We start from the raw sequence: 27585 nt of genomic DNA, 5'->3' as shown, positions 1-27585 counted from the left end.
CTTGCCCTATTCCCTCTCTAGTCCCTGCTCAGACTGTAATGTTCTCAATGGATGATAATGCATCCTCTGTTAGTGCAAAGATAATGTTCTGGGTTTCAGACCAAAGTGAAGAAAATGCATTTTCAGAAGAGTCTCTTTGGGAAAAGATTGAACAACTGAAAATAAGACTGAAAAGAAAAAGTTCTGCCTTTTGCTAATTGAGGCCAAATTCTGCTTTCATTGATGTTTGTGCAACTACCTTGCTGCCTGCTTCCCCCACATATCTAAGCGTTGGAAGGCGTTGTGTATCTTGACCCTTTATTTTCCTTTATGCAGCATGGTTTTGCTGTTTAATTGTCTTGTAACCAGGCTATTTGGGATTTGCTTTTTAGAGTGTTACATGTTGCAAAAATGTCTAATAATAGATTTATGTTGCTATGGAAGCTGTATATCTGCAGGGTTCCCTAATGAAGACTGAAGGGCGTTAATCCACAAGGCCTTATTTAGATAGTCCCCTTGAATTTGCAAGTACATCTCTTCTGGCTTTCTCTTTGCCTCATTCTGGATTTTCTTTGCCAAAACATTTTTTCCTTCAACCCTTTGTCCTTCCTGGACAGCTCACAGTTCAGCGTCATTGCTGAGATTATTCTCAGTTCTAAGTCAGTGAAGAAGTTGGAGTTGACACCATATAGTTGTTCTGGTTTTTTTTGGTTGCTTTTTTTTTTTTTTTTTTCCTCAGCTCAGATGTCAGTAATCTTGTGAAGGACATCTATATTATTAACTTTTACGGGAGAACTTACATCTTTCCAGATGCATGAGTTGTGAAACTGTCAATAGTGAAGGTTCAATTAGTAAAGCTACATCTCAAATGATTAACTGAAATTTTTACTACTGTATGATGTGGATGTGTCATCGTTACTCCTTGTTTTAAGGTGATCATTGCATAATACTCTGTGTAGAACAGAACTGAGTTATGGTCACAATGTTTGTTTGGCTGATTATTCTTTATATTATGTGTTATTTGGGGGTTCCCATGGTAGTCCAACGATGGTGGGTCTTAAAATAAAAATAGCTGCAGTACTTTCCAGAGGACTGGTATTGCAGGCTGTATTACGTACTGCGTTGTGATAAGGGGAAATAGTTCAACATAAAGGAAGCCCTTAGTAGCAGATGTTGCATCACTTCTGTGTGTCTGTGACTCAGGTATGACAATAAGTAACTTCTTGCTCTGGCATTGAGTTGCAGTGTGTTGTGAATCTCTTAAGAGGACTTGGGTACCCTTGACTCATGACCAAATTTGTGGAGTTTAGTTCTTGATGCATCTTGGAGGATCAACCATTCAAGATCTTATTGCTAATTTATATATAAAATACTGTCATGCTTTGTGATGTTTCTATAGAAGAAGAACGGTCTGGAAGACTCAAATCTGGAAGGTAACCTGTGATACACACTTGTGTGTGTGTATCGTTCTGCCTGGCACAAAAAGAAACCAGTAACTCAGCAACACTGACAAAAGTATTATTTAAAACTGTGTTTCTTGAGGTCAGGATTCTAACAGATGAAATTAACTGATTAACAGATTGATAAAGATGAACATTTGATCTGAAATCTAAGTGAATAAACTTTCTTTGGAAATTATCAGAGAAGTCAGAAGCTAATTCTGAATTCCAGATTAAGGTAGTTGCTTTCTTCAGGTTGAATGATGATTGAAGCAGGAGGAGGATTACATCTAACACAAAGGTACTGCATATAAAATGAGAACATGACCTAAATACATGGACATAAATAGAAGGGAAACCTTCAAGGATTGCCTGTTTGGAGAGTCACAAGTAAATGGTGAGAATAGTGATTCTCAGTAGTGCATGGAAGACACCCCTTAGCTCATGAAAGAGTTTAAAATATTGTTGCCATTGTCCACTCCTGATATTCCGCCCTTTCTGTAATGTCATATCCAACTTCTGATTCATATGTCTAAGCAGAAGACTGAAGTTGAATTAGCGTAGAGAGTTGGGCTGCTCCTAAATTCTTTGTGTAGAGGATTGCTGTTTTTTTTTTTTTTTTTTTTTAATACTTAATATACTTTTTCAAATGTGATTCTAAAACATTACACCATTAGTCTTAAAATAATTCTTAAAGGGTTGCAGTACATGAGGTTGGCATTTACAGTCTTGCCTTTAAACCTTCCATCTTCAGGAACAGAACCAAGTCAAGCTTCTATAGAAATTTTGCCTTTTCTTTCTTCTCTCTCTCAGAGAGATTTGGTATGCCTAGAAGGAATAATTGCTACCCATAGAATTCAGAGCTATCTGACCTTCATCTTGATTATCTGTGTTCTGTTACTCAAAACAAGGTCTATGAAGAAAAGGAAATCAGATCAAAAAGAAGCACATTGTGTAGCACTGTTTGTCCTGCCTATGAAAAGAAATATTTGTAGCTGCTTTGGTACTGATTTGGGGAGGGGATCTATGACCTGTGTCTGCAGAGCAGCATGTGGCTTATGAGTCTTTCCAAACTTTTCAAGTTTCCCTCAACCACAGAAGATTGAAAAAGTTGAAAGAAAGACCTCCAGAGAAAGAATCAAGTGTGGTGTCTCTACTGCACCATGACCTGTTTTAAGATTGTTGCTCGTAGGTAGTGAAGTCTTGAGAAACAGAATCATATCACTTTTAGGTTTGAAAGGATTTATCGTATTCTTCCATTTTTTTTTCTACAAGATGGGCTTAAAAGGTGAGCTTGGACAGTTTTTGTTGGTTTTCCTGTATTCTGCTCTCCAGAATGCTTGCAGCCATGTATGGAATATTAAATCTCTGTGCACGGAGGTTGCAGGTAGTGTTCATCTCTGTATTTATAACTGACAAACTCTGGGGAATTCTGTGGTACACAGTAAATTACTTTAGCCCTCAACTTAATACTGAAATAATTTGCCTAACTACAGGGAAGCTTCTTTCCCCTACTTTGCTGGCAGCAACACACAGAACATCCAAAGAGACTTGACTCTTCGCTTCTTCGCTATAAGCATAGCCAAGAGTCAATCCTGATTTCTGTGGGTCTGTACATTAGACAGGGATAGCTGGAGAACTTACATTTCCACTCTGTCTTTGGAGCCATTTTCTGCTCCTTTGAAGAAAGAAAATAGGACAATTGCTTTGTATTTGTCTGGAGAAAAAATCTAGCCTCGTTTTTAGGATTTGAGTTTGTAGTGTGTCCAGTTCCCTACTATCTCTGCCACAGATTTACTCTGTGAATTTGATTAATTCTCTTTGAATCAATGGGATAAGTGCATGTGTGGTGCTCTGTAGGCAGGGTATAGAAGGAGGTTGTCAAATGCTTGGATGTGATACCAGCAAAGGTGGATTAAAGAGATTGTCCAGTTGAGATTTTGGGGGTGGTTTTTTTTTCTCTCTTTTTGATCTTACAGAAATTTCACATGCCACAAACATGATATAACACCTTTTTTTTTTTTTTTTTTTTTTTCTTGTGTTAAGACAACAATATTCAATAACCTTAGGAAATAGAGATTATACATCTCTCATTTCTTAGCTACTTAATAAGGTTATATATTCCCTTCTAGAACCAGTGAGTTGCCTTGGAGCAAAAATCATCTTTTATTCTACCATTGTTTAAAGATCCAACAATGCATCATGTTAATTTGTTGCTATGCCACCCAGGCAATGCAAAGGAAGTTAGGAAAGAGAACACTTAGAAACCATTTGGAAAGAATTAGTTTCATGGATATTTTTAGCCTTTGGATGTATGTTGAGAGCAAACTTAGTACTCTGTTATTCTGCATTTTGCATGGATTGTGATTCTAAGCATTGCTAAATGTATAACTTTATCATTGTTTTCCAACTGGTCATGGGCTTGTTGCAGCAAACATTGGCCAAATGTATTTCTTCAGAATACAACCTTAACGGAACCATTGGTGAAAATATTTGAATCTCACTTTCCAAGTAGTGCAATGCATATTTGAAGAAGTTGTTTCATGCTCATTTTTTTCCTTTTTTTTTTTTTTTTCCTTTGTACAGATGCTGATAGTATTGAATTAAAATTAATGTAAGGACATTTTTCCATATTAATTGCATTCTGAATGAATATTTTCTATTTGTTAAATAATGAAAGATTAGTAGGGTAGCTTTTTCTACTCATCATAGCTAATTAATATTTTTCCTACTAATTACATTGTGTGACATTTACTTATTTCTTAAAATCAGTTATTTAATTTATTTAATACCATACAGTGTAGAGTTAACTCTGTTCTAGACTATTCCAAACTAGACTCTTTAGTTGAATTTTTGTAAGGAGAGTAATTGTCCCTGGTAAAGTCAGTCGTGGATAACTGATGTCGTGTCTGGTTTATGTTTAGACTCAAAGACAACATAAATTCTTGGTAAACTAATGACGTATCATATATGTCATAAAATAGAAATTATTACAATTTTAAAAGTGTTTTACTTATTAAATGTATTGCAGAATTTTTCATTTTTTTGAGTATTAGTCAAGGGCTACAAAAATGGCTCAGTTTACTTCTGGGTTTCGCATAACATTTGTTCTACATAATTCTTGGGTTTTTCAAATCATGCTCATTTAATCACTGAAATACTGTAGCACACCAGCAAGCTCTAATAAAAATGCTTCTATGTGTTTAATGACCATGTTTTTGAAGTTATCACTTTTATGAGGTGTATAGCTCATTGTTAGCTTCCCTTTAGAGGAATAATAATGAAAATAGAGACAGTCTTTTATATGCAAATGGAACATTATAGAGACATTTTACTTGCCATAAAGTCCAATCATTTCAAGGGTATTGCCATTTTATATGATAGTCCAAAAATATTTATGATGTTCTGAAGTCACTTTAAACTATTGTGGCCAAGGGTAGAGGAATACTTATTGTGTTTTTTTAGCTTTCTAAAATCGTATTTTGAAGTGAAAAGTGACATCAGCACTGAGTAAAATCTCAACTTGGTTGCTGAAGTTGTGGCCATTGTTGCTAGGTGATCACTTGTAGTCATTGCACTTGGGTTCTGGACCAGCTGGGAGTGTCCAGAGTGGGGAGGAGAGTGTGATCTAAAGTCTGAAGAACATAGTTTCTGAGATAAAAGTAGCAAGAATAATGTTTCATTGAGCATGTGAACAGTGTGAAGTAACGGATGAAACAGTAACAGTAGAGTGTGACCACCAGGTCTTCTAGGGAGTTTCTCCTCCCTCTCTACTCTGCCCTAGTGAGGCCACATCTGGAGTACTGTGTCCAGTTCTGGGCTCTCCAGTTCAAGGGAGACAAGGAACTACTGGAGAGAGTACCAGAGAGGGCTGTGAAGATGACTAGTGGACTGGAACATCTCTGTTATGAGGAAAGGCTGAGAGACCTGGGGCTGTTTAGTCTGAAGACTGAGAGGGGATCTTATCAGTGTTTATAAATATCTGGAGGATGGGTGTCAAGAGGCTGAGGCCAGTATTTTTTCAGTGGTCTCCAGTGATAGGACAGGGGCAACAGGCAGAAACTTGGAGACAGGAAGTTCCACCTCAACATAAATTTCTTTCCTGTGAGGGTGACAGAGCCTTGGAACAGGCTGTCCACAACAGAGAGGTTGTGGAGTCTCCTTCTCTGGAGGTTTTCAAACCCCTCCTGGACACATTCCTGTGCAGCCTGCTCTAGGCAGAGGGGTTGAACTAGATGATCTCCAGAGGTCCCTTCCAACCCCTACCATTCTGTGATTCTGTGAAATAGACACAAGGGAGGTTTTATGTTTGGAAAAAAAAGAGCCAACAGTACATTGGAAGAAACAGTGGAGGAGGTCTGGCGAGTGGGAAAGAACTAAGTGATGTGGTTCATTCTAGTCTTATTTTCTGCAATTCAGTAGGTTAGACATGCCTCTGTTGTAAATTGTCCTTCTCAGTGTAACTTTCACAAGATCTGCTCCTGGGACTATTGCCAGGGATCCCATATTTACCTGGCAGAAAACAAGGTAGAGCATATTTTGTGGGGTAATTGCTCCTGCTTCTCATGGGAGAAGAAGCCTTTATGACTGCTTTGTTCTGTGGAACTACTAACGTCTAGTGAGGAGGCCCCGAGAACTCTAACTAAATAATGTAAAGTAGGCTGAAGAAAAATGGGATTTATGTGGTGAGCTTGACACTTCAGGTAGATTGAACATCTTTATCTTCTGTTTGCCTGCTGGTTTTGTGCCTAGATATCCTGCAGAGAAGGTGGGATAGTTCTGTTACTAACTGTGAGAGCATGTAGTTTTGATGTTTTAAGCTAAGATGTTTTAAGCTAAGATGTTTTAAGAAGCTCCTGTCATGCTGTCATGATCTTGCTAGACATGCTGAAGTTCAGTTATTTTCTTTACTTTCTTTTTAATAGTTTATGTATTCATCCGTTTCTGTGACATGTAGGTAAGCCTGTAAAAACCAATGAATAGCAGCTACAAATTTTGAAACAACAGGGCTTTTCTAACAAAAGTAAGAAATAAATTGTAAAAAAATATTTCCAAATAAATAAAACCTTTTTGCTTCTCTCTGATTTTATTCTTCTTGATATGAAAAATACAAATACAATGTTTCACCAATTATTTTTTTTTACTGAGAAATAACAAATGCTCTTTTTTGACATAGTTTCATTTTGAAAAAGTAATAAATCTTTAGTAATTTTTATTAGATAATTTGTACCTGTTCAGATCATTCACATACCTCTTCACTATTTGAATTATCTTACAGTATTGTAATATTTTTTATTAATTTCTTCTGAGGTTGAAAAACTGCGGGTTTGAAGGACATTGTAAGAATATAATTCCAGAAATCTGTTGACAATTTAAAGCATCTTTTATGTAACCTAGTAAAATGGTAATTCAACCTAATAACTAGGAGAACAATGGCATTTTTCTAATTTTTAAAAAAATCATAAATGAATGAAAGAATATAATAAGATTAAAAAATACAGGGTTATGACATTAATGTGTGCTCTGTTCATTTATTTGACAAGTGTTTTTGTTCTAATTATGTAAGTTCCAAATATACCAGTGAAAGCATTAGTGAAATTAGATTTCATTACAGTTGCTAGCTATTGAATAGGTAAAGTGAAGAAACCCTGCTTTCTTTAGGTCCAAATATGGCACTGCGTAGTGTGAATGGATGAAGAGTTCTATAACAATTTCATAACAGTCCTTGAAACAATATTGTATTTTTAGTTTCATTGAATTGATTTATTTTATATCTATCTGTCTATCTATCTATATCTATCTTTCTGGCTTGTTTTCCAGAAGATCACTACACTTTATGTAAGTGGCTGTCCAGTGTCTTCATAGCATTTATCCCTTTTTCTTATTTAATTATGTCCATTGAAGCTTTGAGATAATTTCTCAGTGGATGCTTATTGTTGTCTCAGATATGTTTTGCTCCATGTGGCTTTCAGTACTGATGAGGATAATAATTCTTTCAGTAGAAAGTTGCCATTTGCTGACATTATTTCTAACAAAATTAATTTTGAATAATTTTTTGATGCAAATGGGAGAACTGTTTCCCTTGGAGAACAGGACAGCATACAGTGTGTAGAGTTGTTTTTCTAGTACATGTAAGACATGAAACTCAACTATTCTGGTGAGTCAAGAGAATATGGGAAGTGTTTGGTTTCACGGCAAAGAAAAGGAGGTTGAATACTGACAGCTGAAGCATTAGAGTGTCTTTTCTCCTTGTAATCTAATCTTGCTATATTTGTTCAGCTAGGATTGTGTGTTAGCAGAGCTTCAGCATCTGTCCTCAATCTCAACTGCTGCCTGGTCCTTCTACCAATGTGCCGTGTTCTCTTGGCCTTCCTGAGAGGATCTCAGAAGGTAAGTACTGTCCTTGGAATGTGACAGTTCAGATGAGGGCCCTGGTTTCTGTTTGGTCTAAAAATAATAGGGAAAAATGTGTTACAGCCCTGTTTGTTATGCAGTATGTGTGTGTGTGGTACAAATATCAGACACTCAGCGTAGATTCGTGATGCCTTTGAAGACGATGGCTTCGCTGTCGTTGTCTGCTTTGATTTGACTTGTTGTGAGGAAGGTTTCTTCAACACATTTTTGAAGGACCAGGAGTTGCTGTGGAACTGTAACCAGAGAAAGAACTTTAAATAAAAATACTCACCCTGATATATTCATTATGGGAGAAAAAATGTTCTGGCAAAGCTAAGAGTATTTGTTTTCTGTAACAGTATTCAGTAAACAATAGTTCAGCTTGTTTGTGTTTTGCCAGTGGCTTCTACAGAAATGTAAGTAATGCTTTTAAGGAACATCTGTGTTTTCTAGATGGTTGCAAATTGAACCTCTGAATTCTGTTTATCATGTGACAGTATCTGTCATGTTTGATGCCTATAGATGCATGTATGTATGCAAATATAGCTTTCTTTCTGATCCTGCTCGCTAGAAGAATCGGTGATCCTAAATTTTAAGGCCAGGAGGGACATTACTTTACGTGCTCCTGTAAAACAGATCTAACTGTAATTTCTTCATTAAGACCTCAAAATTGGCTCATTGACATAATCCTGTAGTTTTTAAATTTAGGTACTGTGCTTGCAAGAGTGTTAAACCCAGTAAAAGCTGAAATTGCTGTCTTACCACCTCAGCTGCTGTTAGTGTTTTTTTTTCTTTGCTTTGATTTAGAAGAGAGATTGCTTGAATTCTTCTCTTACTAGGTTGCCAACAGGAAGACCAGAAGGCTACTGGATAAAAGTAAAACTTTCCACGTGACGTGTGGTGTTACAATATGCATCTTTTCAGGTGAGATCTTACAGTGCTGAGCAGCAGCTTGTCTGGGAAACACACTGCAGCAGTGCTTTGTGGTTTTTCTAGTACAATACATTTGGGGGTAGTCTTGCTCTGTGCTTCCCTGTCTTAAGTTGTGAGTGCTTTTTTGTATGTGTGTGGGTTTTGGTTTATTTTTCCTTTAAACAGATGGGCTAACATTCTAATGTTGAATGTTTCCTCAGTATGCCGAGTGTAAGAGGACAGGTATATCAGATCAGGTCAAAATCCACCATTATGAGTGACCCTCTAATGTTCCCAGGGAATTTCAGTGAAGTAGCAAAGTGCTACAGGCTTATATGCAGAAGAGAGATCATCAGAGACAAATACCCAGTTAGTTAATACTCTTGGGTAGACACCTTGAATGTTGTCTTCCAGTTGAAACATTGCAGTACAGAAATGATTGCTGTAGTATTAAAAAAAAAAAATAATCTTAAAATGTATATAGATTTCTGCCATGAATATCTATAACCTGATTTACTTCAGAAAAATAATTCCTGAATCCCTGATGCATCTCATGCAGGTGATGTGATTATAGCTTGGCATCTAGGTAGCCACTTTACTTCAGGGGAACATCTAGCTCTCACTTATGGATCTCAGCTTTACTCTGATTTTTTGTAGTTTTACATGTTGCTGCTCATCTGGTGAATGCTCTCAACTTTTCTGAGAACTACAATGAAGATTTTCTGGCACTAAATGCGGCAAACTATCGTGGCGAGGTGAGCTAGCTATCCTTTCATATTTTACTTTCAAGTATATAATTAAATAGATGATTATTTATGTATTCAATTCCATTTTAAGATCCATCTTACAATCTATACAGTGCTGCTGTTTTGTGCACTGAAAGCTCACCATTGTGTGGATTGATGTGGATTTTACTTCTTTTTCCAGACAAAGCGTGTATTGAGCACTTTTTGCTTAAGCCAGCAGGATTCGGTCCTATTGGATTTTAAGGTGGAGAATGTTGTCATCAGGTCCTTTCACCTGGCATCCCGTTCTCTTGCTTCCACTTTTCTGCTTTTCTCTGTTCCTTGAGTGGGCCTGGTTGAGCCACTTCTGCTGCCGTTTGGGCGAACACATTCTGCATTTGCACTATTTAGAACAGAGTGCTATGTGACATATACTGGGGATTTGAGGATAGTGAGATGTCGGACTGATTTTGCATTTTTAAACTGCAGTGGGAACTGGAGTACATATGCTAAGAGTATCATTAGTTATATGCATGAGCTGGGCTGGAAGCTGATTTCTACTTAAGAAATACTTGATTTGCAGGATTTTTCTGACTGTGGCGCAGATCTCCTCCAGGCATACCAGAGTTCTAGTCCCTCCTCCAGGTGCTTCCTTGTGCATTTGGCATTGAAGAGAGATCTGCAGCAAGACCAGAGTCCAGGACTCTTTCTTCTTTGGTTTACAATCAAGTTCTCTCTTGTTTATATTCATTCTAGTCTCAAGTCTACATATCTTTTCTACCAGCTTCATTAGGAAAGATTTAGAATGACCCTATCCCAGCTGCATCCTTTCCTGGAAAAGGAAAGCTTGACTCAGCCCAGGCGCATAAGGACCAACAACCAAGGTCTTCCACTCCCTGGGTAAATGATCTAATCACGGAGCTATTCTATGGCAGACAGACATGCCAACACCAACTATTGTGCTGAGGCTGGAGTGTCTGAATGTCTTAGGAGTGGTCTAATAGGCTTAGCCTCATCAGGAACATTAACAGGAGCTTGCCTGAGGCAAGAACTCACCAGGGTGTGCATGGCAGCCTGTACTAAGCAGCCTTGGGAATTTTGCAATAGAAAATGAAGATAATAACATGTTTTTTAGTAACTTTAGGATGTGAGTAACTCCAGTATTTTAGGTACTCTAGTAGCTGTTGAACCTTTCTTCTTGAATTCCACTTAAACCTGTTTTATAACTGTGGTGGGCAGTCTGGATGCTACTGTCATCTTCTGTACATGGGTGCACACACCTGGGTGCTTACAAGGTCAGGGAGAGGGATGCTTCGTTTTTCCTGATCTGTGTGAGAACTGTTCACCTCCCATCATTTTGCATCTCACTGCAAGTTTTAAAAAAATAGTTATTCTCTGCAGTGAAGACAAAACCTCATGAGATGTAAGACTCATGGGGAGAGAGGTGGTTTCCTGTGAAGCTGGCATATCCCCTTTTCCTTTCATATGCGGTGAAGGACACAGGAACATCTGGCCTTGTATCTTCGGGTCCTTTGTGCTCAGTTCTGCTTCACTACAGTCCACTGCAAATCTCTTGATGATGGAACTGGCAGTAAAATGCTTGCTGATTGTGTCTCATTTAAATTCAAAGTCTCTCTTGTCTGGTCCCCTCTCTCCTCCCAAAGGTATGAGGTAACTGAGTAAAGTTAAATTTTCAAACGTAAATATCTATAAAATTATCTGGATCCCACTTTTTCATAACAGATCAGAATTATCTTCTTTGAGGGAATAGAAAGGTTTAGTTTATGTTGAATTGCAGTCAACGTAAACTGTTACCAAATACCAAACCTTTTCCTGCATCTAAATTTAGAGATTGTTTATGCCTTCAAGGGTATGAGCTTTATGAGCTACTTACCATTATTATATTATTGCTATAGCTATAAAATAATTTATTGATATAAATCTTTTTTTTTTCTTTCTTTCTATTTCTTTTTCAGGACCCGAGGAAATTGCTTTTTGCTACTGGTAAGTCTGTTGCCACACTGAATGAGAAAGTTTGCTGCCTCTCATCATCACTCTCTAGACAAAACATTCTGATCCTGTGTTTGCATGCTCCATTTGTTCTATCTCAGCTAGGTTGAGATGTGTTATTTGTTTTAATATAACCTGGGTTTGCTTATCCAATAGTCAGGAGGGAGGAGTTACATAAACCCTGTTGCAGGCTGAGCAGCATCTTCAAAGCTGTTATTGTACAGATGAGTCAGTGGAAAATCATCAGTTTCAAGCAGAGATTCTGCATAATATTAAACCCAAATTCCTGAATGATCTAATTTCTAGAAAAAGAGATACAGCAAAAAAGTGATCTTCTTGCTTCAGCTGGTTTATTTAAGGGTTGATGTGACTTCAGAACCTTCTAAACTGTTACATGGGAATCAGGCTTCAGCACTCATAAAAAATAAGGTAAGGCATTTCTGGTGCAGGAGTTTAGAAGGGAGCAATGTTTAGGTGTTGAAGGGTAGGCACAAGCCTGAGCTGTAGTGCTTCACCTGCAGGTAAAGATCCTTTCTGAGTTCATCTCTCTTTCACTATTATTTAGAACAAATGCAAAAATCTCAACTTGGTAGCATGTAGGGCAATGTCCAAAGGAATCAGTCTGAACAGCAATAAATGGAGTTCTAGACTTGTCAATCCCAATGCATTTACTAGAATTCACAGCCTGTAGGAAAGGGCTTTCCAAAAACACTAAGCAAGGTTTAGGTCAGTTGAGAGTAGAGGAAGTGCAGAAGTAAGATGATAGAAATTGAGGTACAAATTCATTGCTACCTGGAAATAGTTTGTGTAACTGGTGTAGTTAGTGAATTAATACTGGGGGCTTGAAAAAAGGTAACTCACAGAAGAGGGAGTTAAAGACGGGGAGGGAAAATCAGAATGAGCAGTTAGTATATTTAATATCTTCAATAAAGGAGAAGGACTTGGGGTGAAGAATGAGTGTAGAGGCTTCATCAAATTTTATCACAGCTTCTAGGAACACTGAGACCTGTCTAGTTGAGCAGAAGACCTGCAAGATGGAACTCCTGTTACCCCGTGACAGCCAGTTTGACCACAGTGTTGCAAAAAGAAGTGATTACAGGTCATCTTAAATTAAAAATTCCTCAGATCACTCCCCATCCTAATGACTGATAATTAACATTTATTGTTTGTGCTGTGGGAGTGCCCAGACAGGGAGGAAGATTTGGCTGGACTGGGAGGTGTACAAATATGCAAAAAAAGCCCCAGACCAAAACATAGCAAAAAAATGGTCTGTTTCCAAAAAATTCAGAACTACATTTATTGGCAGATTTTTTTGTTTGTTTGTTTGTTTTAACACAGTGAAGAGAAGAAATGAGGAATTGGGGGAATTTATAGTGTGATCACCTTTTAGAACCTTCTTGTATAAGGGTGTGAGGCTTACTGTGGGAAGAACAAGTGTTAAAGATATAATTACTGGAGGAAAAGAGGGACAGGGAGGAGAGGAACTACTAAAAATGCACTGATTAATTGGAGCAAGGTTGTGAGTGATTTCATGTTTGCAGTTTGATGGAGAAGAGAATTGAAGAACTGCACGTAAAAGGTGACCTGTGGCTTGAGTGACAGTGTAGGAAGTTGGATCAAGTGTTGTACTGCAATTGGACTGGAAGTATTTGTGTCAGAGGGGAGATGATTGCATGCTACATATTTACAACTACTTTTAATTGTAAGTTTTCAATGAAGGTGTAAAATTATATTTCTTATGCAGTCCATGACAAAACTTCCATTTATTGTAGGACCAGGATTTTTCCTACGGTTTCTAAAACTGAATAGTGATTTGGAATGTATCAAATATTGGGTATCAGCCTTTTCAAAAAGTGTTTATTGAGAAGCATATAAAAAGATAACATTTGAAGTTGTTTGATTATTGCTAAAGAGTTTATAATCATCATCAATCTTTTAAAAAATTAGCTTGCTCTTAATACCAGGATGTGATCTTGTAAAAGATCCTGGACCAATTTTGCGTTTTACATCCATGAAAGCTGGTTGAGACACTTATATTCTGACACTAATCCAGCATTTACTTAGCTTTGTGTTTGGTGATTGGCCTGACTGGCTGTGTTTAAACCCAAACATGTGGCTTTTAGGGTGAACAGAAACTATGGTTAAAACTTACCATTTTTCAGAAAACAGAAGGTTTTGATGTAATGCTTTATGGATTCTACGTTCTTACTTCTTAATTCAAATTCTTACTTCCTGGGATGGCAATTTGAAGGTAAGGTGCTCAGAAAAAGTGGCAACTTCAGTTGGGAGTTTTCTAATCTATATGTAAGCTGATGGTTTACTATACTTTATGGATAAGATTCTACCTTAGGATGGAATTGCTCTTTGACTTCAAAAAGAGCCAAGGATAGACTAGGTCTGATAGAAGTCTGCATTTGAGCAGATGAGTCCAATCCTTAGTATTTTTAACTTTTCAAATACTGGCTGTAGATCACTCTCACAGACCTTGCTCAATGGGCAACAATTTCAGGCATGATACAATGCCATGGAGAGTAATTCCAGACTCTTTCTCATTCCAGAATGAAATGGGTTGGCAAACAATTGTAGTGACAGCTTGTATAGAAATTGATTTGCTTGAAATTCTGTCCCTGACCAGGTTTTTAATTGCCATGTTCAACAGAGTTTAGAGTTTGAAATAAAAACAGAAACTTGTACAGTCAATCTTACAAATAAACAAATAGACAAAATTTGTTCTTGGTTACCTGTTTAGGGACAAATGTAAAGAACAAAAGATTACAGGATCAAAGACTAATGGGAAATTAGTGATGCATGATGAAATACAAGGAAAGAGCATTTTTCTCTGGAAAGGTGGGAAATAACACAACAGGTCTTCTATCTAGTTTGATACATGAACTGTCTTGAAGAGATAAATACATACAAGAGCTTGAATCATGATTTCTGTGTCTAATAACTTCCACTTTCTTAAAAGGTCATAGGAGACAAGTAGGCCTCTTCACAGTTCAAGTGTAAGTTATCTTATGTCTGTTTTAGTTCCAGGTCTGACTGGAGTCCTTATGGTGTTAGTATTATTCCTAATGTGTACAGCTTCTACATATGCCATCAGGTAAGACAATCTGATTGTTATGCTGAAAAATGCCATCTGAGTAATCAAATTCTCATACTGATTTGAGGGGATGAACAGTAAATGCAATATGAGGCAACAAGTATTTAAATGAGTGTTAAAAATACCAGTTTTCTTGCCCTATTTTTTGTTTTACTAGCTTGCAGGTAAATTAGCACAGTGAATTTTGTATTCAAAAAATTACAGAACCTGATTAAATTGCATTCAGAGAAAAATATTGTTTGAGGATTGTGCTCAGTTAAAAAAACTAGACCTTTAAAATTCAAATGGTTCTTTTTTCCTATTTGTACAGGGAAAACTAAACATATGGAAAATTCTGTCCAATGCATAAATTAAGTCCACTGGAAAAATAATATGCCATCATTATCTCTAATTATTTCACCAACTGATTGTAAAAACAAACTGAAAAAAAAAAAAAAGGCAGCAAAAAAACCACCAAAACCCAGCAGTGAAGCAAACTTAAGCAGAGTTGTGCTACTTAAGTAAAATGTAGCTTTTTTTAAAGCTCTGCATCTGTTTGTCAGATATATTCTTTTTAATGTTGATAATAATTCGAAACAGCATTGCAGTATTGGCTCAGAGCAGCTGCTGGGGTTTCTAAAGATTTGGTCCTCCAGGGGGTTCACGTGCTGCACCAATGTTGTTGAACACATACTCTAGTACATTTGAGTGATTGGTATCTTGAAGGATCTAGCTCAGTGTTGTAGCTTTTTTAAGGCTTGGATTCTGCAACTGAAGTACATAAAAAATCCCTTGATTTTTATAGCAGTGTCTGGTGTATCCAAAGACTGATTATGTAAATACCTCATTCAGCAAACACTGATGGATATTTTCATTCCATGCCTTCAAAGATGAATAGTGCTTCACTGATGGGAGCTACATACATGGTTTTAACTCTGTTGAATTTGTCTTTCCTGAGCTGCAACGTTATCAGGTGCTGATTGAAGAAGGTGGTTCAGCAAATACTTGTGCACTTTTTGTAGACAAAGATAATTCCAGGGTTTAGACCTTTGTGAGCCACTGTAGGCTACAGAACTGTGGGATAAGACTGCTGCGCAAGATGTCAGACATGGCTGCACATTACATAGTCCACACAGATGGCTCTTCTTGCAAAAGTAAGCCAGTTTTGGGAAGATGGAAAAATCAAACAATTACTTCACTCTGCAGCAGTGAGCCAGAACAAAGTCGTGTTTTCTCCAAGGCTGTGATAAATTAGGGGAAAAAAAAAACCAAACAAAAAACCCAGCATTTATTAATGATTGGGAAACTTAGAAAATACATATAGTTGCAAAGATATTCTTGGAAATCATAATTTTAGGATTCATGCAATAATGGTTTCCATAGTTCCAAGTTACAGGCTTGTTACTTCCTTCTTCAATTGCTCTAAATGGAAGTGCTTTCTTGTCATTCTGCCATCTAGCCAGCAGTATCAAAGCCCTTAAGAGATCATCCGCATCTCCTGCTACTCTAGCAATAATTCTTATTTAGAAATTTTATCCTGGCTTCTCCCTTAGGCATATGGCTCAAGCTTGTCTTTATAGTGTAGTTTCCTAAGGAACCAAGTTTCATTGTGCATCTCTCTGTCCTTTTTCTTTCCCTGTGGATTCTCATGTGCCTTATGATGGCTAAGCTCATGCTATAGTTTTAGGAAAATTAACTGTAATTGTTCATTGCCTAGCAGAAACTAGGTTTTTAAAAAAATATTCCAGTGACTATTTTACTCTCTTGGATTTCATCCCTAATCTGCTTTTTCACACTGAGCTGCTTAACCATTTTTTCCTTCATATGTTCTTCCTGAATTTTTTCAGTGCATGATTAACCTGCTATTTTTGTTCATTTACTTGTTCAGTAAACTATGGGAATAAGTATTAGGAGGATTGAATTAGCTGCTTATGTTTTGAAAGAGGAAAGTAAGTATGGTTTCAAAAATTTTCTGAAGTTTTGCTACATCATACCTGAGAATTAGACCAACATCTTTTATTGAGTAGTTGTTTGTTGGAAGGGTCATGAAGTTACTAGAAAGTACAATAAACTCTGTGAATAAATGTTTACACTTCTGCTAATTTTCAAATTAATGTTGTTCAGGAGTATTTCTATTGAACGCAATTACTAGTGACTTTGGAAATCATATATTTGAAGCATCATTAAAATATAAGGTGCTCCAATGCCGTCTCTTTGTAACCACATATTCCAGTCTTCAATTTTATCTTCTAAGCTACAGTTCATATCTTCCTTTTCAAAATTAGCTGTAACAGAGTTAGAAATACTCTTTCAAAGCTGTGCTGCTCACTGTGTCCCTTTAAAGCATCTCCCCTTACATTTCTTAGTAGGTTAATTTACCTGCAAATTTCAAAAGTAGATTAGCTAAAATTAAAATTAAATATTCAGCTTGATCTCAAATTTTCAGGACTTTGCATTCCTAAGAATGCATTAATTCTGTGCATTAAGTATATTTTAAATCCCAAGAAGAGGTAAATAAAATAAATGTTCTGAAGAACGTGTAGCAGTAGGAAGATTATTGAGTATATTGGAATACTATATGTATCTGTAGGATACACAGCTTAAGAAGGATGCAAGTAAGAAATACAAAATTATTAAAATGTTGGAAAATATGCTTCATGGTAAAACGTTCAAGGATCTCCATCCTTTTAGTTTAAGGATGTGAAGCTGAGAGACTTCATTATAGACATGATTATATCTATTTGGGGAAACTTAATACATGTGAGAATTTTCTAGTAGAGATATCTACTAGAATGAAAGAAGAATAAAATGCTCAACTGTCTGGAATCTGATATTTAGACATATTCAGACAAGAAGTGTGTAGTAATTTCAATTGGTAATAATAAATAGCTGTTGAGACCAATATCTCAGAAGCTAGGACTGACTTTCCATCATTGAAATTTTGAAAAATTGGTGTATTCTGAAAAAAAAAAAAAAGCTTAAGATCCAATAAAAATGAGTTCAGTGTCCAGCCTTTGCTATTGTAGCAAGGTAACAAGTTAAACCAGAACTCCAAGACCTGTTTTAGGTTTGGGATAAGTGTTACTCCCTTTGTGCCTTCCCATTGTGATTGCACTCTCCGCATCATCATCCTTTATTTTTGTTACTGATGTTTACTCCCATGACTCCTTACAGATACAGTGACTACATGGAAATGCCTACCAGGGTGTTGGGAGTTAGAAATGGTTTGAGCAGTCTCAAGGAGGAAAAAGTGTTAGTGGGGTGCTGAGTTGGGGAAGGATGGCACAATGAAGAGGGGGTGTCAGAGTCCTCTGCTATTGCTGGGCTCCTTAGAACTTCCTGTGCTTGTTTTTTATTTTGGAGGCCCTCAGAATATCAAAATTATTTTCTCTGTCTTGAAAAAGAAAACAAATCCTGTATTGATAGGAAAAAAAAAAACCAAAAAAACAAACGGTATATGTTTAACACATTGAAGCAAGGGTAGTTATCTGTTTTTGTAAAAGGCCATAGGAGGGGAAAAACTTCTGAAAATAGTTAGCTGTGTTGACGGAGTAGCTTCTTAAAATGTGTTCTCAGAGTTAAGGTTGATTTTTGTTTAATAATTGTTTTGGCTTATGAATGGGGGTATGTTTTTTGGGTTTGGAAGGGACTCTCCTACCATGCTGTGTAGTGTGAGAGGTGTGTTTGTGTGCTATGAAGTAGAATATTTTCTTAACCATTTGGTTGTTGCTGTTTTGTGGTGACTATTTTACTCAAGAGAAAACAAACAAGCTTAACAGAAAACAGTTCCAGATGGGTATTTTCTTTGGTCTTGGTTCTTTCTACATTACCTAACAAACTACCGATGAAAGGAAGTCCTCTTTCCCCTTCACCTCTCCTGATCCTCACAGGGGTAATGTTCTTCTTGTTCCTCCCAAGACCATCAGTCCTAGAGCCCCACTGTATGTGGCCGCCTGCCCTGAAAATTCTCCTACCTGTCCTCTTGTTGCCTCCTTGCTGTGGTTCCCTTTCCTCCTCTATCTCCTTCCACTCCATACCCTCACAAGTTTCTTTTACCTTTCCCACCAGCCCTTCTGCTGCTGTCTGCACTACCCGTTTGTATGTTGTACCAGTAGTGACATATTAAGCACCACAGCCCTGTACTGGGGCAGGAAGAACGTAAGGAAGCACTTGCTGTAAGAGGTTGAGTTTTGAGCCTGGATACTGAAGAACTATTCTAGATATATAGATCTGATAGGGACTATGTAGGACCTGTGAAAGCAGTGAAGTCTTCTAATAAAGGAAGAGTTCTTCAGCTGGCTCTGTACTTCTGTGTCTTTCATCTTTCTTTTTCAGCTTTTTACTCCTGTGCCAGTCACTTGTTCTCAGCACCTAATGACTTGCAAGTACAGTGTGCCTGTAGGAATACATACTGGGCTGTGACTATTCTACATGACTACGTGGTGTATAATGATGTCCTGTGTGCACAGATCTGCTTTAAATTAGCAGTGATTCCATCTAAGTGAAAAAGCATTGAACCATGGTTTATTCTTTTCAGGGTTTCAAACTATGACATCTTCTGGTATACACACAACCTTTTCTTTGTCTTCTATATGCTGTTGATGCTGCATGTTTCGGGGTAAGTAAATGGAAAACACTGTCCCTTTTCCTGAAGCGCAACCAGAAAGAGCAATTCCTTTGACTGCTGCCTTTTCTGAGCTCATTTGTGCACCATGGGCCAACTTCTTCATAGGATGCTATCCTCTTCAGTTTTTCAACAGGTGTTTTGTTTAAAGTTCAGACTGTGGCTTGGAGAACTGTGTGTTGCTACAGCCAGCTCACAAGAACTTCTTCACTTTCAAGTTTATTTCTTGTCCATTTTACCAGTTTCTAGTGGGAAATGAAGAAAACATTCTTTCTTTTCTGCCACCTCTTACTTGGATGCTGAGGGGAGAATGTGAAGCAAAGTTACTCATCCCTTTCTCTTCCCTCTCTACCTTCCATTTTGACTCCAAAGGAGATGGAAGGAACAGCCTCTCCCTAACTACCTTTTTCTCATTGCTATGATAAAAAAAAAAAAAAAAAATTACTATTTTTTCTTCTTGTTTTCACAAACATCAGACCAGTGTTCATGTGAAGCTGATGCTCAGGTCTGTATCAGGCACAAACAAGCCAAGCTCTGCCACAAGGTAAAGCCACTTCTGCAAGTTATGCTGTGTGAAAATCTGGTCCATTGATGTCTCTGGAGGTTCCTTTGTGGATGTAGGTGCAGAGATTGTTAAAGGGAAGGGAAGGTGTATTTGAACAAGGTTTATCTCTCTGTGTCATCAAATATCTACTAAAACACAGGGTGCTGGAATATCTGTGTGACACTGAGCACCACTGCTTAAAGTGACCAATATAAGGTAATTAGGCCTCACAAGGTCACTGTATGAATATGTTGTTAAACAAAACAAACACAGCTTGAGATCTGGTGAACTGAAATCATGAGTTCAAAACAATTGAAATTCCTGGACATAACTCCAGTTCTTGGGGGGGTTTTGTGGTCCTTGTTTTTTAGCTGTGGCATAGCTCATGTTCATAGCTGGGAAAGATTGTTCTAACCTATTCTCTCTGTCTTGGGGCAGGATAAACTTTTGCTGTATTATTCTTGACAGGTGTTTTTCTAACTTCTTGAAAACATCTAGTGACAGAGATCCTCTAACCTCCCTAGGCAATCTGTTCCCATAATTGCTTTCAGAGTATTTTTCATGTTCAGTTGAATTCATCTCCTTTACTATATTATCCTTTGTGCATTGTATTCCTATCCACATTGCCACTTCATGAAGTCTAGTTGGAGAAGTTTGCAAACTGTGGCTGCAGCAATACACCAAGCATTAAACAGGCATCTTCTTGTATACAGCCTCCTTAGTACTGAAAGTCAGGCAGTACAAATCTAAAAGAACGGCGTGTCACTTAAAAGTGGGAGAAAAATGAGTCATGGAGAATGAGATCAAGCTTAAGATGCCTAAATGTCTGTCTCTACATGTTTTCTGAATGCCTTTCTCCCATTATAGTCTGAGTTCTAATAAATACAGTCAATGGAGCCTGAAAGATACTTCAACTAACCTGCTGCTACAAAGATCTACATTCAAGTGAGCTGGATTGATTTCTGGGCTTTATTGGTGATTTCAGTTAGAAGATCTCTTCTGAGAGTAAGGGAAGATTAGATACCCATGCTTAGGTGCCAGAATGTCTCCTGCATGGCACATCTTAGAGATTTGCAGATGCGTGGCCAGTTACTCTGCAGAGTGAGGCATCTCCTGTGGCTGAACTGTGCAGGCAGATTGTTTGAGAATTTACGTATCTTGAGAGTCTCCCCTTGTTAGTATTTCTACAGTATTCTTAGCTTCTTGTTTTGTTTCAAACTATTATGGGTATATTCTTATAGTATCCTCTTCTTCAGGGTAGCCAAGCAATTCTCAACAGTATCTAAGATTCATCTATCATGTGTTATTGGTTTGTTCCTTCATCCCTGCCCTAAGAGAGAGGAGAATCTTTCAGGGAGTTATCGTTGAAGACTTTTTATTGCTTTTGTACTTCCTGCAATGTAATTTTTCAATATTTTGATGGCTTAAGACTTGGTGCGTATCTACAGTAATTTATCTATATTTTAAGACAGTAAAGCAACAACTAAAAGTAGCTTACATAAAATAGAAACTTGATATTTCTAGCACCAATGTAAGGAGCTATAAAAAATACAAAAGATTTTGTATTTTTGAGGAGCTAGAACCTCAGCTGATCCAATTTTGATATTTCTGTGGAATTAAACAGGTTCACAGGAGCTGAGAATAAGGTCGTTCTGCTGTCATTAGAGTTATCTAAGGATTTATCTTCCAAGGGGTGGAAATTCTTAAAGTTCCACCCACACATTGACCTTTAGCAGATCTCTCAAGCAACTCACCTTGAGCTGAGCAATGGAAGGATGAGAAGATAGGAGCAGTGCAATCCCTTGTAAAAACACTGAGAACCATTGACCTCTAGCTTATCATCATAAATATCTCAAGAAATAGTGATATATATTTTCCAGTTCTAGCCAGGAGAACTTTTGTCTCTGTTTTGGGATGGAAAAGTGGGGCAGAGGTTGATATGTGTCCATACAAATCCTGCATGCTGTGTTGCTCAGCCTATAGGACACTTTCACATGATTTACCTTTTGTCTGTCCAATTTTTGTTTGCCAAAGATGTCTGTCTCCTGCTTACTGACAGTTTTTATGTATTGAAGCATTGCACCAAATAAATATATGAAGATAGATAGGTCTTAGGCTCCTTGAGAGCTGTGCAGAACTCAACCTTTTTGGGAACTGTTCTTAGGTGTACAAGGTGACTTGCCTTTCCTTAACACCTTCAGAAATGGGTATCTGTTAACAGGTAGCTTTGTCATCCCAGTTTACCACTCTGTAGTAGTTTAAACAAAGTAGAGATCAGTGGAAGGGATGCTTATGTTTGCAGTTCAGCTATTCATGTCTCAAGGAAAACTTTGAATCCTCTTTTAGGATGCTAGTAGAACAAAGAAGCTGTGGGAGCAGCTGGCAGGCATGCACACAAAGTTGATTGGAAAAATAGTGCGTGTGCCATGACTTCCAGTGAAATCCATAATATTTACAGAGCAGGGAGCTAGGATAACGCTGGGGATGTCTGCCACTGTCTAAATATGCAGTGACCAACAGTGATGCCAGATGCAAGCAACAGGCGTGATCGGGCAATAAATACAGACAGAAGCATGGATATGGGAGCACGTACACTTGTGATTCTTCCAGGGTTGGACATGGAGTTTAGAGTGTGCAGGTTTAACTTCCAAGCTGTGTATTAGTCACTAGACTATGTGGGAAGCTTGTTACTAGCTGTCAGAACTACATTTCAGTAGGGAAGCCTGCCAGTAGCCTGTCGGAGCCCATTTAAGTTGAGAGTATTGCAGCTGTCCTACTTCTCTCTCTTCTTGTGAATTAAACTGTGTCACTGCTGCTGTTGTGTGTGTACGTTGGGGAGAGGAGGGAGAAACATATGTCCTTATGTTTGATTGTATGCTTGAGATGAGCCTTCACCACATGACCTCATGCTCAGAGGGCACATCTCACCATACATTGCCCCTTACTTCCCACCCAGCACTGTCCTATACAGCTGTCATTTAGCCCTTTGCTTTTTTAATATTCCTCTTTGTGATTTTATTGTTATCAAATCCAGATTTGGAGGCAAGTAGTACTTCTGAGGAATTTTCTTACTAATATTATCTGTTCTTCCTCATGTTCAATGATTCATTCATGTGCTGAGATATCCCAGAATGTCTCGGGTTTCCACTTCTTCCTTCATAATTTCTAGCTGCAGCTGCAAAGTTCTTCATTCATTTTACTATAAATTTAACTTTAGCTGAAAAGAAGCTAATAAATACAAAATAATTTGCAAGAATTTCCTTGGCTACCATGCAGGACTTTCTTCTTTTCTTCTATCTGTTTGACAAGATGGTATTCAAAGGAGCAAATTATGCCATCGTGTGCAAACCTGAGAAACACCAAGTGGTGGGAACAGTCCTGCAGTTCATGATTTGGCAACTTAGGACACTTCTGCTACAGATTGCCCTAAAAAACAGGGCCTGCTCTTTGTAGGGAGGATGAGTGAAAACAGCCTGGGTGTGATTGAACTGGAAATGTGATTACTTCATTTTTTTTCAAGATTCCCACAATATCTTCCCCCTTTCAAGCAGTATTAAGCTTGAGGCTGTTCAGTGGGGGAGTGTCAAGTGAGATGGAAAAGTTAAACCTTGCCTCTAGTGACATAGGGCTCTATTGTTGCAAAGCCTCAATCTCATTGAAAGTCCTGAAAGCCAATGGAATAAAAATTTTTACAGAAGATGAGCCTTGTGACTGCTTTCTAAAACCCTCTCCAAATTAAGATAAGTTGCTTGGTTTTGACCGTTACTTCAGTGACTTTGCTATTTTTATTTTCCTGTAGGGGAGTGCTCAAGTACCAGACCAACTTAGAGGAACACCCTCCTGGTTGCTTTAATCCTAACAAAACACTCCGACAGAATATGATGATGCCAAAGGCTTTTGAAGAGCCGTTTCCTGACTATACTACTGAGCCTTTCCCAGAGGACTTGCCAGTACCAGAACCCTTTGTACAAAATAAATTTATGAGAATTTGTTCCGAGGAACCCAAGTTCCAGTCACACTTCCCAGAGGTCTGTATGATCCGACGTTTCAGGTATTACAAGCTATGCCAAGTCTTTCAGTCAGCCATAACCACTAATTATTGCTTTTCCAGACCAGATGTTTTAATAATGGAAAATATTATTAAAATCTTTTCAGGCATTCCAAGATTTGATGGGGAAAAACAATCTATATTAAACCTTGAGCTATATTACAATGTGGTGTATAGAACAGGGTGTAAAAATGTTCAAGAGTTTGGCTGTAATGTTCTTTTTTGTACGACACGATAAGAGATGTATTAGTCTTGCTAATAATGTGACTTTAAATTACAGCGTAGCGCTTCAGAGCAAACATTTATGTAACGTATTCATAAGGTCCCTTTGTAAGCATTGTGTGGCAGTAGTTAATTGAAATAATCAAACTCCATTTGTTCTCTTTTTTACCATGCAAATGTGAGTCCTAATACTCATTTCTGGGTTGCAGTTGGTTGTGGTTTGGCTTTGTATAGCCTGTTGTTTGCAGACAGGCTTGTTTTATATGTGGCATGGGTTAATGAGTATGATGACAGTGGGGATAGAAAAGCCTTTTCTTCTTCTGTTTTCCATTTGCCTTTTGTTTCTTTATGTTTTGTGGCAGCAGCTTTTTCTTCATCCAAATTTTCCCCTTTCTTTTGAGAAAAGATGAGCTGGGCTGTCTTGACAAGTAGCCTGAGGAGGTTTGGGAATATGGAATTCACAAGTCCAAGGCCCATCCCTCAAGGTGGTCTCATAACAGACCTCACAGGAGTTTCTCTTTATTATTATAACTTTTTTTGTTTGTTTGTTTTTTTTCTGTAGAACACATATATCCCTTACTAGCTGCAGTGGGAACCCATTTTACTATGGAGCATGTAATCATAATACAAACCACTCAATTCTATGTTAAGTACTCCAACAAGGTTCTTTGGCTTTGTATTTTGTTTTGGTAAGACTCCCAAGTTGCAAGCGTGGATGTATCTATGACTCCACATGACCCACGGAACATCAAACAGTCTTTGGGGCTTCAGGATGCCTACTTTACAGCTATTTATGGGAAAATAAGACCCATGGAAAGAAATGGCCACTCATTGTTCTCCTAGCAGTTTATAATGTTTAGGACTCTTTCAGATTTGGAGTTGTTTTATGCACTTAGCGATAACCAAGTCTAAAACAAACACAAAAGCTTTGTGGAAAATAAAAAAGGTCTTGTGAGCTGCTGAATTTTTTAAGGCCAGAGCAAATTAAATACTCTGCTGGTTGCAAGAGATGCTGATGTGTAACTTCAAAAACTGGTAAAGGAAGGTGGATGAGGGTTGAGAGTACTTCAGTGCCATGGCTTGGGTGACTGAGAAGATGTGGAATTAATAGTTAGTTCTGCCATAAGCTGTTAGTAATTGACTTTTAGGATGGGATATAGCTGAACAGCTGCAAATGTCTCTGTCTGGGGTAGTCACCCAGGGCTCCCCATATAATCAGTGCAGAGAAATGAGCACTTCCAGGGCATTCTTTGTCTAGCATACAGATCTTCTACAGGGGCAAATGAATCATGATTCAAAAGTGCCCATTTCTCTTCCTTGTCTATGATTTTAAACTAGCTTGATATGTGTAAGTTCTATAGCACAAGAATGCTTCTTTCTTACTTTCTTGCTTGTACCTGACATGATTAAAGGAAATAGTCAAATCATATTGCCTGTCAGATAGTGTTTTTCCATAAAAGTTAAGGAGCTTTATAATACTCTGGTCTGTTTGATTTTGAAATGGTGTACATAATGTGTCATTCACTGCTGAAACCAGTTGCAACCAAGTACATAAAACCAGAGTAACATGGTTGCAAATGAGGTCGTTAGCATCTTATTCAAATACATTTATTGTTTGTGCTTGTGGATGATGCTGCTGGTTAGATGGATTATACCTCCATAAAGTGCTTGGTTTTCTGCACCTAAGAGAGATGTGAAGGTTATGGGTGACCAAAACGCTGTTCCACAATAGATGTGAAATGAGGTCCTACAAGTGTTCGTGTAGTTTTGAAATTAGAAAACATAAATGTAAAGTCCTTGAAATAACCTGTCTTTGTTCTCCCGTAGACCTGGTTTTGGATTTCTGGGCCTCTGTGCTTGTACTGTGTGGAAAGGCTGTATCGGTACCTCCGCAGCAGTAAACCAGTCACCATAACTTCAGTGATAAGCCATCCTTCCAATGTCCTTGAAGTAAGGATGGTGAAAGACAACTTTAAAGCAAGGCCTGGTCAGGTGAGTTAATGTGCCCCTGAAAAATCATTGCTGTTCATGTAGTATGGCCTATGGGCATCACTTTCACTTTGTATGTACTAACTGCTCATTGAATGTTTTGAACATATCTTTTCTATCATTTAATTTTCTCTGGCTGATTTTGTTTCAGTATGTTATTCTTCACTGTCCAAGAGTGTCCGCACTGGAAAGCCATCCATTCACCCTTACAATGGTAAGGCATATCTTTTTTTTCTGTACTTTCCTTTTTGTTCAGGTTTGGTAAGCAAAAAAGGAAACAGTCTTTATTTCTTTCAAGGTGAAAATTCCCTCTAGAAGGACTTATGTTTCATTTATGATGGTACCAATGAATATGAAATGGCATGATTATTATGTATGACAGTGCTCAATACATATTTAATTTTCTCCACTGTTGAGAAAAATTATAATGGGGACTTTTTTCAAAGTCTTCCATAAGTGAAAAACAGTAATAAATAAATAAAATCCATACGGTTTTGATAATTTTTATACGAGGTTTCAGCCTTTCTTTATAGAATTTAATTCAGAATGAGCATAAATAATAATTTTTCTGTCGTCTCCTTTATTAAGTGAAAAGACATTCCTGCAACTGCCTTTTCCAAAGTTAGAAAAGCATCAAGTTTAAAAAAGAAGTTTCTAAAATAGTCTTCTGCTTTATTTGCATATTAAGAGATCCATTGATGACTTTCAGTGATATACCACTGAAATCATACAATATTTGGCTTATTATTTATTCAGCTCAGCTGATCTAGAATGGGAATTGGACCTCCTGGAATAAAGTGAAATTGTACATAATAAATGTGAAGCTCTCCAGGAGTGAGCAGTGTAGAGGCCTGAAATATACTACCAAAAAATCACTGTACTGCATTGGCTGTGTTGTTACAAAAGTAGAGTCTGAAGGTTGAATGTTAGTGGCAGCCTTTTCCTCCCCAAAGGAATAAAGGCTTTAGGATTTCCTGAAATAGATATTCTTCAAGAAGACCATGGAGATAAATACTAATGTTTGATTCATTCTTTGGACTGATAACTGATACTTTATCCCCACTGAATTGTACCTAGTGCTATGGAACAGCTGAGATGCTTCACTATTACTTGAAATTCAGATGCCACAAACAGATCCTATTCATTTCCTCATTTCCAGTTCTTGGGTTTTGTGAATTTTTTTTTTTTTTGTTATTATTATTTTTTAATTTATTTACTTACATGCTGAGCCAGGAGGCAGCTACTGTCACACAGGAACCCACACTAAATTCCACCCAAAATAAATTTTGCGCTGTAAATCTGTGAGAGAATCTCACTTAAGGGAAGCTGTCTCTGCATGGCTTAGTGAAGCGAAACTGCCTCTTGCATTGCCTGATTTTTGCAAAGTTTTCCTGGCTTTTCACTTTAAACATAGGAAGGCAGGCATGTATTATTTTTCTGTTGTTAACTCCAGTAGGCAAGTTTTAAGGCTTTCCTCTGTGTAGTTCATTAAGATAAGTTGATATGCAATGATGAAAAATTATGTGCATTGAGTATGATGGAATGGTAGCTGGGTTTTGTTTTGCACAGAATGGTTCAATCAGTATATATGTTTTTTATTAGTTTAGTGATCAGAAGA

General features: G+C 37.6%; 1 protein-coding gene across 2 annotated transcripts in view; it reads left to right on the top strand.

Moving 5' to 3' along the window:
- Positions 1 to 27585, top strand: part of NOX4 (NADPH oxidase 4) — a 105240-nt gene that overhangs the window by 3789 nt on the left and 73866 nt on the right. For both annotated transcript variants that reach the window (XM_008937632.1, XM_008937624.1), the window contains exons 2-10: positions 7698 to 7808; positions 8651 to 8735; positions 9381 to 9478; positions 11425 to 11452; positions 14489 to 14561; positions 19078 to 19158; positions 23508 to 23736; positions 25806 to 25970; positions 26119 to 26181. In XM_008937632.1, coding sequence (XP_008935880.1) covers positions 7698 to 7808; positions 8651 to 8735; positions 9381 to 9478; positions 11425 to 11452; positions 14489 to 14561; positions 19078 to 19158; positions 23508 to 23736; positions 25806 to 25970; positions 26119 to 26181 — 933 coding nt within the window. The remainder of the gene's footprint in view (positions 1 to 7697; positions 7809 to 8650; positions 8736 to 9380; positions 9479 to 11424; positions 11453 to 14488; positions 14562 to 19077; positions 19159 to 23507; positions 23737 to 25805; positions 25971 to 26118; positions 26182 to 27585) is intronic.

This window comes from Merops nubicus, unplaced genomic scaffold, assembly GCF_000691845.1.
Source record: "Merops nubicus isolate BGI_N331 unplaced genomic scaffold, ASM69184v1 scaffold12560, whole genome shotgun sequence".
Classification (NCBI taxonomy): Eukaryota; Metazoa; Chordata; class Aves; order Coraciiformes; family Meropidae; genus Merops; species Merops nubicus.
Note: the sequence above shows the minus strand (reverse complement) of the source record. Positions and strands in the feature narration are given on the sequence as shown.